General features: G+C 60.2%; 2 protein-coding genes across 4 annotated transcripts; both read left to right on the forward strand.

Annotated features, from left to right (window-relative positions):
- Window positions 1–5,053, forward strand: SBK3 (SH3 domain binding kinase family member 3). 3 transcript variants are annotated; one of them, XM_036833791.1, is made up of 4 exons: window positions 1–419; window positions 945–1,095; window positions 1,619–1,824; window positions 3,068–5,053. In XM_036833791.1, exons 1-4 carry the CDS (start codon window positions 375–377, stop codon window positions 3,752–3,754), a joined length of 1,089 nt encoding a protein of 362 aa, XP_036689686.1. In that variant the 5' UTR covers window positions 1–374; the 3' UTR covers window positions 3,755–5,053. The 3 variants fall into 3 exon arrangements, with proteins under 3 accessions (XP_036689686.1, XP_036689687.1, XP_036689689.1); XM_036833792.1 differs by having other exon boundaries at window positions 1,622–1,824; XM_036833794.1 differs by having other exon boundaries at window positions 1,721–1,824.
- A 2,026-nt stretch (window positions 5,054–7,079) lies between these two features.
- SBK2 (SH3 domain binding kinase family member 2) lies at window positions 7,080–10,772 on the forward strand. The gene is made up of 3 exons (XM_036833994.1): window positions 7,080–7,332; window positions 9,399–9,601; window positions 10,182–10,772. Exons 1-3 carry the CDS (start codon window positions 7,080–7,082, stop codon window positions 10,770–10,772), a joined length of 1,047 nt encoding a protein of 348 aa, XP_036689889.1.
- Window positions 10,773–11,515: the final 743 nt, after the last annotated feature.

Genomic DNA, 11,515 nt, shown 5'->3' on the forward strand with positions numbered 1-11,515 from the left:
GGAGAGCAGGCCAGAGTGGGGGACAGAGTGCGGACATCCTGAAAGACAGACAGACAGACAGCGGCCACAGTGGGAAGAGCGTGGGGACAGGAGTGAGGGGCCGGGGACCCACAGACAGGCGGGGAGACCCACCCCGAGACCCGGGGGCTAGAACAAGGGCAAGACAGAGACAGGGAGGTGTGGAGAGAGGGGACCAGACAGGCAGGGAAGTCTCTGGGCTCGGACGCAGAGGGGCACGGAGGCAGACCCTTCAGATTAGCTCCAGGCCTCGGCTCTGCTCAGGGGTGCAGTGGAGCTCAGTGGGCGTGCTGCTTTTGGGGAGCCCAGACCAGGGGTGCTTGCCCGAGGGCCAGCTGACACCAGGTCACCCTGAGATGGAGCGCAGGGACCCCGAGAACCAGGAGGATGGGGACCCGGAGGTGAGAGACAGGAGACAAGGGAGGGAGAGACAGAGACAGAGAGAGATGCAGGAGATGGAGAGGGCCAGGGGGCAGACACAGAGAGACACACACACAGAGAACCAGAAGAGACAGGGAAACAGAGAAACATCAAAGACCCAGAAGAACGCAAACCCGAGGACACACAGCGAGGCCAAGACCCCCGGGGGAAATGTACGCAGAAACAAAGAATGGGAAACCCAGGAAGAGAGGAGGATGGAGAAAGAGAGGAGTAGAGTCAGGGGTGGTGTGGGCTGGGGAGGCCCCCAGTGGGGCTGGGGCTTTTGGTGGCTCCCGCTGATGGCAGTGGGCAGGGTCGCTGAGACAATCACCCATAACCCCGCCAGGACACAAAAACAGGTGGCCTGAGGGCGGGTGAGTCATTGTGACTCACCCTCTCTGGGGACCAACCCCCCACCTCAGCCCTGGGCTGGGCCTCCAGCCCACCCTGCTGCTCTAGGTGGGCCCCAGACTCACCCCCTCCCCACCCCTGTCCCTCTCCTGCAGGAGGACACAGCCACGGCCCTCCAGAAGCTCGTGGAGCTGACGGCCACCAGGGTGACCCCAGTGAGGAAACTGCGTGTCCAGTATCACCTCATCCGAAAGCTTGGCTCTGGCTCCTACGGCCACGTGCTCCTTGCCCGGCCTCGCCAAGGGGGTGAGTTTGGTCACCAAAGGGCACAGTCCTTGATGTCCCCCAGGTTTCTCCCTCTGAAACCACTGAGACAGGGAGCAGCCTTGCGGGGAGCTGATGAGGACCCTTCTTGATGCGGCTCCAGAAAGTTAAGAGCTCTGTGGTCTTCCAAAAAATGGAACTCACCCAGAGAGGGTGAGAGACTTGCCTGAGGTCACGCAGCAAGGCGGGAGCACAACTTGGACTGAAATTCAAGTCGCCGCATCCCCTACTTTATGCGAGAGGAAACTGAGGTCCAGAGAGGGTAAGGCAGTTGGGCAAGGCCACACAGCAATCTGAGGCAGAGCAGAAAGTCCTCAGGGAAGGTCTCCTCCAACTCCCACTTCACAGATGGAGAAACTCGAGGCACAGAGAGGTTAGACACTATGTCCTGCCCCTCTTGTTTTATGCATAAGACGTCTGAGGCTCAGAGAGGTTGAGTGGCTTGCCTAAGGCCCCACAGCAAGATCAGAGCGCCCTGAGTTCCCTCCTGCCCCCACCTCCCCAGCAGGTCCGGTTGTGGCTCTGAAGCTCCTACCTCGGGACTCGGTCCTGAGAACCACCTTCCTGAGAGAGTTCTGTGTGGGCCGCTGTGTCTCGTTACATCCAGGCATCATCCAGACCCTGGCAGGACCCCTGGAGACCCCCCGACACTTCGCCTTCGCCCAGGAGTATGCGCCCTGTGGGGATCTCAGCGGGATGCTGGAGGAACAGGTGAGGCAGGCAGGCAAGGGACAGAGGTTGGGACTGCTTATCCCAGGTCTGACTTTGTCCCTCCCCCAATCCTGTTTCCAACCCTGACCCCCAAATCTTAACTCCGCCCTAAGCCCCCAAACCACCTCCTTATTTCTAATTCTCAATGCAGTTTCCATGACTCACCCAAACCCTAATCCATCCAGGGCAGGGAGTTGGGATTGGGGTTGAGGATGGATCAGGTCTGATGAGGGGGTAGGGATGGAGACAGAGATGGGATTTTAATTGGCATTGGCATTGGGAATGGGTGTGGGTGGAGATGGATGGGTTGAATTTAGGGTTGATTATAGACTGGTCCCGGGTGTGGAGAAGAGCACGGTTGGGGCTGTAGAGTGAAGCAGAGATGGCTGAGGATGTGTATGTAGATTGAGTTGGAGAAGGGCTGTAATGGAGTTCTCTCCAGAAAGACCAGGTCAGGACTGAATCCATGATATTCTGGGGGTACTTGAGTTTGAAGTTAGGGTGGGGCCATCTTTAGGAATAGACTTTGGATTTGAAATAGGCTTGGGGATAAACAGAAGGAAAAAAGGAAGGGAGGAAGAGAAGGAGGGAAAGAGTAGGATGGATGGATGGATGGAAAGATTGGTGGATGGATGAATGGACGGATGTTTGGATGGATTGAAGGACGGAGGGATGGATGGATGGGTGTTGGCTATTAAATAACTGGACAAATTATTGAATTGCTGACGAGCTGGTGGAATGGGTATTGAGTGGAAACCCTGCTGTATAGATCGTTGGATGAATGACTGGTTTGATGGATGGATCGATCTATCAATCGATTGATGAAATAAACTGTGGGACTTTAGAACTGGGTCTGAGTTAGAGATGGGACCTGAATTAGTATGGGCCTAAGATTAGGATTAAGTGTGGGATTTGGGTTTTCATTGGAGATCTTGGTGGTCAGTTTAGAGGAGATAAGAAATACAAGGAGTGGGTTTGAGTGTTAGGACAAAGTTTGATGGAAGTTAAAGAAGTTCTGGTGAGATTTGGGGTTCCAGTGAGGAAAACATCTGGGAGTTGGTCTACAGGGGTACAGATGTGGAGGCAGCTTGTGGTTGAGGCTGATCTGGAGAAGCTGTTGGGGGCTGTTTTGGGGACACTAGAGGTAGCCGCTGGTCTGGGGATTTGGATTCTTGAACCCCAAGAAGCAACATAAAGAGGGAACCAGGGCAGCCTTTACTTCATCCTCTCTCTTTGACTCCAGGGCCTCCCAGAGCTGCAGGTGAAGCGGGTGGTGGCCCAGCTAGCTGGAGCCCTGGACTTCCTCCATGGCCGGGGGCTGGTCCATGCGGACGTCAAGCCAGGAAACGTGCTGGTCTTCGACCCTGTCTGCAGCCGTGTGGCCCTGGGTGACCTGGGTCTGACCCGGCCTGAGGGCAGCCCAACCTCTGCCCCGCCGTGGCCACTGCCCTCTGCCCCACCCGAGCTCTGCCTCCTGCTGCCCCCTGAAACCCTGCCCCTGCGACCAGCAGTGGACTCCTGGGGGCTGGGGGTACTTCTCTTCTGTGCGGCCATTGCCTGTTTCCCTTGGGACGTGGCGCTAGCCCCTGACCCTGAGTTCGAGGCCTTTGCTGGCTGGATGATCAACAGGCCCCAGCCACTTCAACCACCGCCCCCTTGGGACCAGTTTGCGCCCCCGGCTCTGGCACTGCTCCAGGGGCTTCTGGACCTGGATCACGAGACTAGGAGACCCCCACTGGCTGTCCTGGACTTCCTGGGGGATGATTGGGGGTTAAAGAACAAAGAGAGACCTGGGTGCTTGGGGAGTATGTGCAGTGAAGTTGGGGAGGAGGAGGAAGAGGGGGGAGCAAGCCTGGAAGAGTGGTCAGAGGAGGAGGAGAATGACGACAAAGATGGTGGGAGGACGGGGACAGATGGCGGAGAGCCCTGACCAGGTGACTGGGATGGGTGCCCAGAGCTTGGGCCAAAGGCCCCTCCCCCAGCCCCCATGGCCACCTGGATGGAAAGACAGCTGCTCCCGGGAGGACAGAGAGGGAACACATTGCATCTCTCCCAACCGAAGGCTGGACTTGGATGAACAATTCCCCTCCCGACTGAGGACCCGGGAGTCCGGAACCCCCGGTACCTCCTCCGTCAGACCCAGGAGTCCAGGGCCCCAGCCCCTCCTCCCTCAGACCCAGGGGTCCAGACCCCTCCTCCCTCAACGACCCTTCCTCTCCCTTCTGTCCTGAACGTGTCTTCTTGAAGGAAGGTGCTGTTTCCCCTGTAGATGCATTTCTGCACGGTGGGGACATGTTGGGTGCTTATGGACTTGTGATGTGGTCACACCTCTCCTCTAAGACCTTAGGTGACCCCCGGTGGCCATGGCACCAAATCTGGGCTTTCCAGATCCAACACCATGGAAACCTCGACTTCCATCTCTCCCACTTCCCTGGGCTCTGGGGGACATTAAGGGAGGCACTCATCCTTTCTGGACCTAAATCAACACACAGACAGGCACACACACACCCTCTCTTGCCTGCAGACGTTTGGAAACCCTGTGTTCTCCCCCGAGAATGCCTTCTTCCCAACTCCAGGCCTCCAGAAAGTAGACCCCGCCCCGGGGGCCTCTCCGGCTCCTCCGAAACTTGTAGCCCAGCGATCTGCGCCCCCACCTTTTCCATCTCCCCTCGCAGGCTGCCCAGGACGGACTTGGCCTTGTTCACCTGTACGTCCTTTCGGGTTCTGCTCTCACACGGCGAGCCTCCTGCGCCAGCTCCCTGAGCGCGCGAGCACCGCGGCGTGTTCTGGTCCCGTCCACGCCGAGGGCCACGGCTGGTTTGCAGGGATCTTGTGTCCACCCGGGCCGGCCTGATGCCACCCCCATCCCAGCACACAGACCCCTGACTTGTGAAGCTTCCCGCCTGCAGGGCAGGGGCTGCGTGGATCCGAGGCCGCATCCCCCGCACCCAGCACGGTCATGGGGACCTGCTTCTTTCTGGGGAATCTGTCCTGCGTGCTTTCTAGATTTAAAAACGTGAGTTCACTCCGTACAACGGGGTGTCCGGGATTGGACCCTGGGACAGGTAAAGGTTGTGGGTGGACACGAGAAGCGTCTAGCCTTTGACTGATGGCTACTGTCTTCATTTGGACAAACGCACCGACGGCTGGGTGAGGGATTCACCTGGCAGGGAGCTGGGTGAGGAGACATGGGAGCTCAAAGCCGCTGTCCTGTACATCTAAAAATGATTCTGGAATAAAACGTAAATTTAAAAAGAATCAAGTGAGTTCATATTTATCATCTCGCTCGAAACCTGAGTGGGTGGGTGCAACCCTCCAGGCCCCCGCCCCTGCCTCCTCCTTCAGTGCTGGGAGTCCCTGCCTGCCCCCCCCCAACTCTGAAGTCTGCAGACTCATAACTGGGACTCCCCTCCCTTCCTCCCCTCCCCGCGGGGCCTTCACTTCCCAGTGGCTGCACCACCTGCTGCCCCTCTGCTCCGAGGCTGAGGTCATTTCTCACTGCATCATTCTGGAATCTTGTTGTCTCATCCTTTCCCCACACAGGACCCCATGTCTCCTCCCCCGGACGCCCCTTACTAAACACTTGTGTCTGACCTGTCAGTGGGGCACTGATGGGGCAGCTGGCTGGGGTCAAGGCAGGGGCAAGCTGGAGAAATGATTTCATCCTCTACAGGGGACCAGGACTCTTGGATCTGAGGGAGGAGGGGCTGGGGACCCAGACCCCTGGGTCTGAGGAGGGAGGGGCTGGGGACCCAGACCCCTGGGTCTGAGGGGGGAGGGGCTGGGGACCCAGACCCCTGGGTCTGATGGAGGAGGGGCTGGGGGCCCGGACCCCTGGGTCTGAGGGGGGAGGAGCTGGGGGTCCGGACCCCTGGGTCTGAGGGAGGAGCGGCTGGGGCCCTGGACCCCTGGGTCTGAGGGAGGAGGGGCTGGGGGCCTGGACCCCTGGGTCTGAGGGAGGAGGGGCTGGGGGCCCGGACCCCTGGGTCTGAGGGAGGAGGGGCTGGGGTCTGGTCTGAAGAGGGAGGACTGACATCCTGGGCTGGATCATCTGTCTGGCCAGAGCCAGTTCTGGGAGACAACGCACGATGTCGCTCTCCCGCTGAGGTTCAAGGGGCGAGGCCTGGGGCGGGGCTACGACCCCCTAGGTGGGGGCGGGGTCTTGCTGCAGGGCAGGCCTCTGCTGGCCTGGGCTCTGAGTGCTGGGCACTGACCACAGCGGGCAGCCGAAGGGTCAGGCCAGCCTTGGAGAAGGTGAGGTCCGGAGGTTGGAGCCTGGGTCAGGAGGAGGCGAGGGTCAGACCACCTGAGGTGGGCCTGAGAGTGAAGCTGTGCAGGTGGTCAGAGTCCTGGGTTCTTTGGGGGATCAGGGGCTAATTACAGACCTTGAGACTACAGAGTGGTTGAGTGTCAGGGACACAGAGTCTCGGGCGGGGGGGGTCCCAAGATGTGTGAGTTATATAAGGTCCTGGCAGAGGGGTCAGCTGGGTGTCTGGACCCCTGGGTCTGAAGGGGGGAGGGGCTGGGGCTATTGAGTTGGACCCAAGACCACTTAAGGGCTTGGTGATCATTCCAGAGTGCTTGCTCCCACCCAGGACCCAGGCGTCCCCCAGGCCCTGGTGTGAGCCCCCCGCCCTGCACAGGCCCTGGTGTGAGACCCCCCGCCCTGCACAGGCCCTGGTGTGAGCCCACCCCCCCGCCACCGCCCTGCACAGGCCCTGGGGGCAGAGAGCACCTGTTTGCTCTTAGGGGGCTGAAGCTGCTCATCCACCCCCAGGGCCCGAGTCTGTTTGCTTTGGAAACAGGTGGGGGTGTGTCTCGAGTTATCTGGTTCATCTTTCATCCTCAGGCCATCAGGTGGCGCAGGGATGTGGGGGTGGGGCGAGGGACATCTGTGGCCTCAGGCTTGACCTCACCCCAACCCGCGACTGGTCTCCCCACTCCCAAGATGCCTCTAATAAGAAGGGAAAATGAGTCACGATGGCCTGAGCCAATCAGCTTCCACCCTTCTCCTTAGACCCAGGAGTCCAGGCCCCCAGCCCCTCCTCCCTCAGACCCAGGATCCAGGCCCCCAGCCCCTCCCCCCTCAGACCCAGGGGTCCGGGCCCCCAGCCCCTCCTCCCTCAGACCCAGGGCTCCAGGCCCCCAGCCCCTCCTCCCTCAACCCAGAACTCCGGGCCCCCAGCTCCTCCTCCCTTGGCCCCTGGTCTGGCAGGACCTAAGTCCTGGTCACCCTCTCTTCTGCCCTTGCAGAGATGCCTGGGAAGCCATCAGAGGAGAAACAGGTGGAGATGGGGGCTGTGGAGAACGGCTCTGAGGAGGACCTGGGGGGCCTCACGGCAGAGGAGCTGCGGCAGGGCCAGGAAGCGGCCCTGGCGCTGGAGGACATGATGGCGCTGAGCGCCCAGACCCTGGTCCAGGCCGAGGTGGACGAGCTCTACCAGCACGTGCGTCCCCTGGGCCAGGGCCGCTTTGGCCGGGTCCTGCTGGTCACCCACCGTCAGAAAGGTACAAGGGCCTGGGGACAGAGGCGGGGGGCAGTGGTGTGGGCCCAGGCAGAAGCTAGCCGAGGCTGGGGAGTCTGTAAACCTCAGTCAAGTCCTGCCTCTGCCCTTTCCAGGCTGTGTGTTCTTAGTAACTCCCCGACCCTCTCCTCCTTTGAAAACGTGGGTGATGAGTCCTTCTCTGAAAGAACTGTGATTCTCTGAGGACATGTCGGTAGCTCTAGTTGCTGGGGACAGTGGGGAGGAAGACAGAGCCCCCTCTCGTGGCCCTCACATGTGGCCGGCTTAGCGGTCATCGTGGGAGTGACGCAGAGCCATGCTGTCTGCCAGGCACTTAGCAAGGCCAGCACACGGTGGTTGTGTAATAAGTGCTCCCCGACCCCAATCTGGTCGTCACCTTCCAAGGAGACTGCAGGGCTCAGCCCTGTCCAGGGGGCTGCTGGGCCCCCAAGGAGGAGTCTGAGCTAGCCCGGCCTTCAGGGAGCTCCCAGCACGAATGGGGAGAGGGTGAGTTAGTTTCCTGTGATTGTCATAACAAAGTACCACAGACTGGGGGGGGGGGCTCACAGTTCTGGAGGCGGGGGTCCGAGATCAAGGTGTCAGCAGGGTTGGTTTCTCCTGAGGCCTGTCTCCTCGGCTTGCAGACGGCCACCTTCTCCCTGTGTCCTCACACCGTCTCCCCTGTGTGCATGTCTGTGTCCAAATTTCCTCTTCTTATAAGGACACCAGTCATACTGGACTAAGGACCACCCCAATGATCTCATTTTACCTCTTTCAAGACCCTCTCTCCAGGGAATTCCCTGGCGGTCCAGTGGTTAGGATTCTGCGCTTTCACTGCCGCGGGCCCAGGTTCAGTCCCTGGATGGGGAACTAAGATCCCGCAAGCCGTGTGGCACAGCCATATACAGTCATATTCTGTGATACTGCAGGGCGAGAACTTTAACATATGAATTTCGCAGTGGGGAGTGGGGGGGGGAGGGACATAAGTCAGCCCATAACATAGAAAGATGCAAAAAGATGCAGACCTGGGTCATCACAGAACTTGGAGGCGATAATGGGGAACAGAGGGTTTGTAAGGGGGCCTCATCCAGGTCCTCAAAATCGAAGGCAGCTTGTGCTTGATGGTGGGAATTCAGGGCATTGTCAATGAACCGAAGAGGCACTGCTGCACCCAGCTGGGGAGGGGGAGGGGAATGGTTAGCATTTTAGGTAAGGACGTGACCCTCCCCCATCACACACAGCCTCTTGATGGGCAAGGTTGGGCCCTGGCAGCTGGTGACTCAAAAATTGAAGAAACCATATGCTATTTGTCTTTCTCTGTCTGACTTACCTCACTCAGTATGACAATCTCTAGGTCCATCCATGTTGCTGCACATGGCACGATTTCATTCTTTTTTATGGCTTGAGGAATACTCCATTCTGTGTTTATCCATTCATTTGTCAATGGGCATTTAGGTTGCTTCCATGTCTTGGCCATTGTAAATAGTTCAGCTATGAACATTGGGGCGCATGTGTCTGAATGGAGTCTTCACCAGATATATGCCCAGGAGTAGGATTGCAGGATCATATGATAACTCTATTTTCAGTTTTTTAAGGACTGTAATGGAAAAAAAAAAAAAAAAATTGAAGAAACCAGAGTTTCTGCCTTCTGGGAGCTTACATTCTAGGAGGTTGTTTCCACGTGTGGCAAAATTCACAATAATTCCTTAGTGGGGTCTAATACCCAGTTCAGGGTATCTTTTCCCCAGTTGCCTCAAACATGGCTTTTTGGCATGGGTTTGCTGGAACAAGGGGCCCAATAAGGTCATTGGAGGTTCTGAGTTCAGTTTTTGTGGTACCGGTCTACCTGCTCCAAGACAGCAGAGTAGAAACTCACTAAATACTATTATCATTATTATTATTATCATTACCACTGGTGTTGTTTCAGTGGCCACGCTATTTTAGGGCCGGCTTGGCAGGGGGCAGGCGGTGGAGGAGGTGAGGGCGGCATGTGGGAGAGAGTCCAGGCTGAGGGGCAGCAGGGCCGGGCCTAGGCTCGTGCACCTCTCACCTCTGTCCCTGCTCCACCAGGCACAGCCTTGGCCCTGAAGCAGCTCCCAAAGGCCTCCACCACCCTCCGAGGCTTCCTGTACGAGTTCTGTGTGGGCCTCTCCCTGGGCTCGCACTCGGCCATCGTGGAGGCCTACGGCATTGGCGTGGAGTCAGTCGACTCCTACAGCTTCCTGACCGAGCCTGTCCTGCACGGGGACCTCATAGCCTTCATCCAGCCCAAGGTGGGTCAGCCTCTCACGGCCCAGGGGGCCCCACGTAGATGCCCCTACCCAACCTGGGCCTCAGGAATCACACTCACTGCATCGTGACTCAGGTAGTCCTGCAGAGGCCCCACTGGGTCTTGTGGAATCGTGAGGCCTCTAAGGAGTTCACGGCTGCCACGGAACCAACACTGCACCCTACTGAGGTTCACCAGGCCCGATGGGGCTCACACCAGGCCCCACGGGGCTCACACCAGGCCTCACGGGGCTCACACCAGGCCTCCCAGGGCTCACACCAGGCTTCACGGGGCTCACACCAGGCCCTACGGGGCTCACACCAGGCCCCACGGGGCTCACACCAGGCCCCACGGGGCTCACACCAGGCCTCTCAGGGCTCACACCAGGCCCCACGGGGCTCACACCAGGCCTCACGGGGCTCACACCAGGCCCCACGGGGCTCACACCAGGCCTCACCAGAACCACCCTACTTGGGGTCCTCCATCCCCTGGGCCCGCTCCCCGGGGCCGAGGACAAGCGCTACGGCCCCGTTCCCTTCTGGCTGGCGGGCAGGGTGGTGGACCCTGACGCCTGTCACCCACAGGTGGGCCTCCTGCAGCCAGCAGCCCAGCGCTGCGCGGCCCAGCTGGCCTCAGCCCTGGAGCACATCCACTCCCGCGGCCTGGTGTACCGGGACCTCAAGCCGGAGAACGTGCTGGTGTGCGACCCAGCCTGCCGGTGGGTCAAGCTGACCGACTTCGGCCACACGCGGCCCCGCGGGACCCTGCTGCGCCTGGTGGGGCCGCCCATCCCCTACACGGCCCCGGAGCTCTGCGGACCCCCGCCCCTCCCCGAGGGCCTGCCCATCCAGCCCGCCCTGGACGCCTGGGCGCTGGGCGTCCTGCTCTTCTGCCTTCTCACGGGCTACTTCCCCTGGGACCAGCCCCTGGTGGAGGCCGACCCCTACTACGAGGACTACGTCACCTGGCAGGCCTCAGGCCAGCCCCAGGCCCGTCCCCAGCCCTGGCGTGGCCTGACGCCTGTGGCCGACGCTCTCCTGTGGGGGCTGCTGGACCCTCACCCCCGAAGGAGGAGCCCCGTGAGCTCCATCCGGGACTACCTGGGGCGGCCCTGGAGGCAGCGGGAGGGGGAGGCTGAGGAGGTGCCCCAGTGGGACAAGGGGGACCCAGAGTGAGAAGCGCGGGGGCAGCCCGGGCCCAGCCCGGCCTGGGGAGGCTGCGGGAGGCAAGCCCGGCCCCCACCCTGAGGTCTCCTCCGCATTCACGGGTGGCGGCTGGCTGCTCTGCTGTCTGTTGGTCTCTGTCTCATGATTTTCCCCTTTCTGTCCTTATGTCCCACGTCGGGGCGTCTGTCCGCTGCCTTGGTCCGGGGCCAGGGGGCCCCCGAGAGCACCCCGTGTCTGTCCACACCTGCCCACCTTCCCCGGGCCTTGGCACCCGCTGCGCCCTTTGCCTGCGGTGCTCTCGGTGCTTTCCCGCACCTCCTGCCAAGCTGTCTCAGCCAGGCCGCCCCTCGCCCCCGCGGGACACTACAGCCGCCCCCCAGCCTGCACTCCCAGCCCCTCCTCTTGCTCCGCTCCCCTTGCCTCTGTGACACTCACTCCCTTCCAGCCGTAGGATTTATTTATCCCTAGTGGCGGCTATTCTGTGTGTCCGGCTGGAATGTGGGCTCCCGGGGGCCCAGGATCTCAGCCTGTCCTGCTCTCTGATGGATGCCACGTAGAAGGGGTGATCCTGCCCCGTGTAGGTGGTCCACAGGTGCTTATCCAGTAAACAGACCCACCTGGTTTTGCGCGGCCTCCCTCCGTGTACGCCTGTCTTCCTGCCCTTGTCTTTTCTGTCTTGCTGGGTTCCGCTCCCTGCCTAACTCCCTCTTCCTCCCCACGTGCTGGGCCCACGCCCTCTTGATAATGTGCTT

The sequence above is a fragment of the Balaenoptera musculus genome, chromosome 19, assembly GCF_009873245.2.
Source record: "Balaenoptera musculus isolate JJ_BM4_2016_0621 chromosome 19, mBalMus1.pri.v3, whole genome shotgun sequence".
NCBI classification, from domain to species: Eukaryota; Metazoa; Chordata; class Mammalia; order Artiodactyla; family Balaenopteridae; genus Balaenoptera; species Balaenoptera musculus.

Bases quoted from the DNA above. Each gene is read 5' to 3' on its own strand.
- SBK3 (XM_036833791.1), top strand. From the start codon at position 375: ATGGAGCGCAGGGACCCCGAGAACCAGGAGGATGGGGACCCGGAG. The intron at 420-944 runs GTGAGAGACAGG...CCTCTCCTGCAG, and splicing joins AGGAGGATGGGGACCCGGAG to GAGGACACAGCCACGGCCCT. The intron at 1,825-3,067 runs GTGAGGCAGGCA...CTTTGACTCCAG, and splicing joins GCGGGATGCTGGAGGAACAG to GGCCTCCCAGAGCTGCAGGT.
- SBK2 (XM_036833994.1), top strand. From the start codon at position 7,080: ATGCCTGGGAAGCCATCAGAGGAGAAACAGGTGGAGATGGGGGCTGTG. The intron at 7,333-9,398 runs GTACAAGGGCCT...CTGCTCCACCAG, and splicing joins GGTCACCCACCGTCAGAAAG to GCACAGCCTTGGCCCTGAAG. The intron at 9,602-10,181 runs GTGGGTCAGCCT...TGTCACCCACAG, and splicing joins TAGCCTTCATCCAGCCCAAG to GTGGGCCTCCTGCAGCCAGC.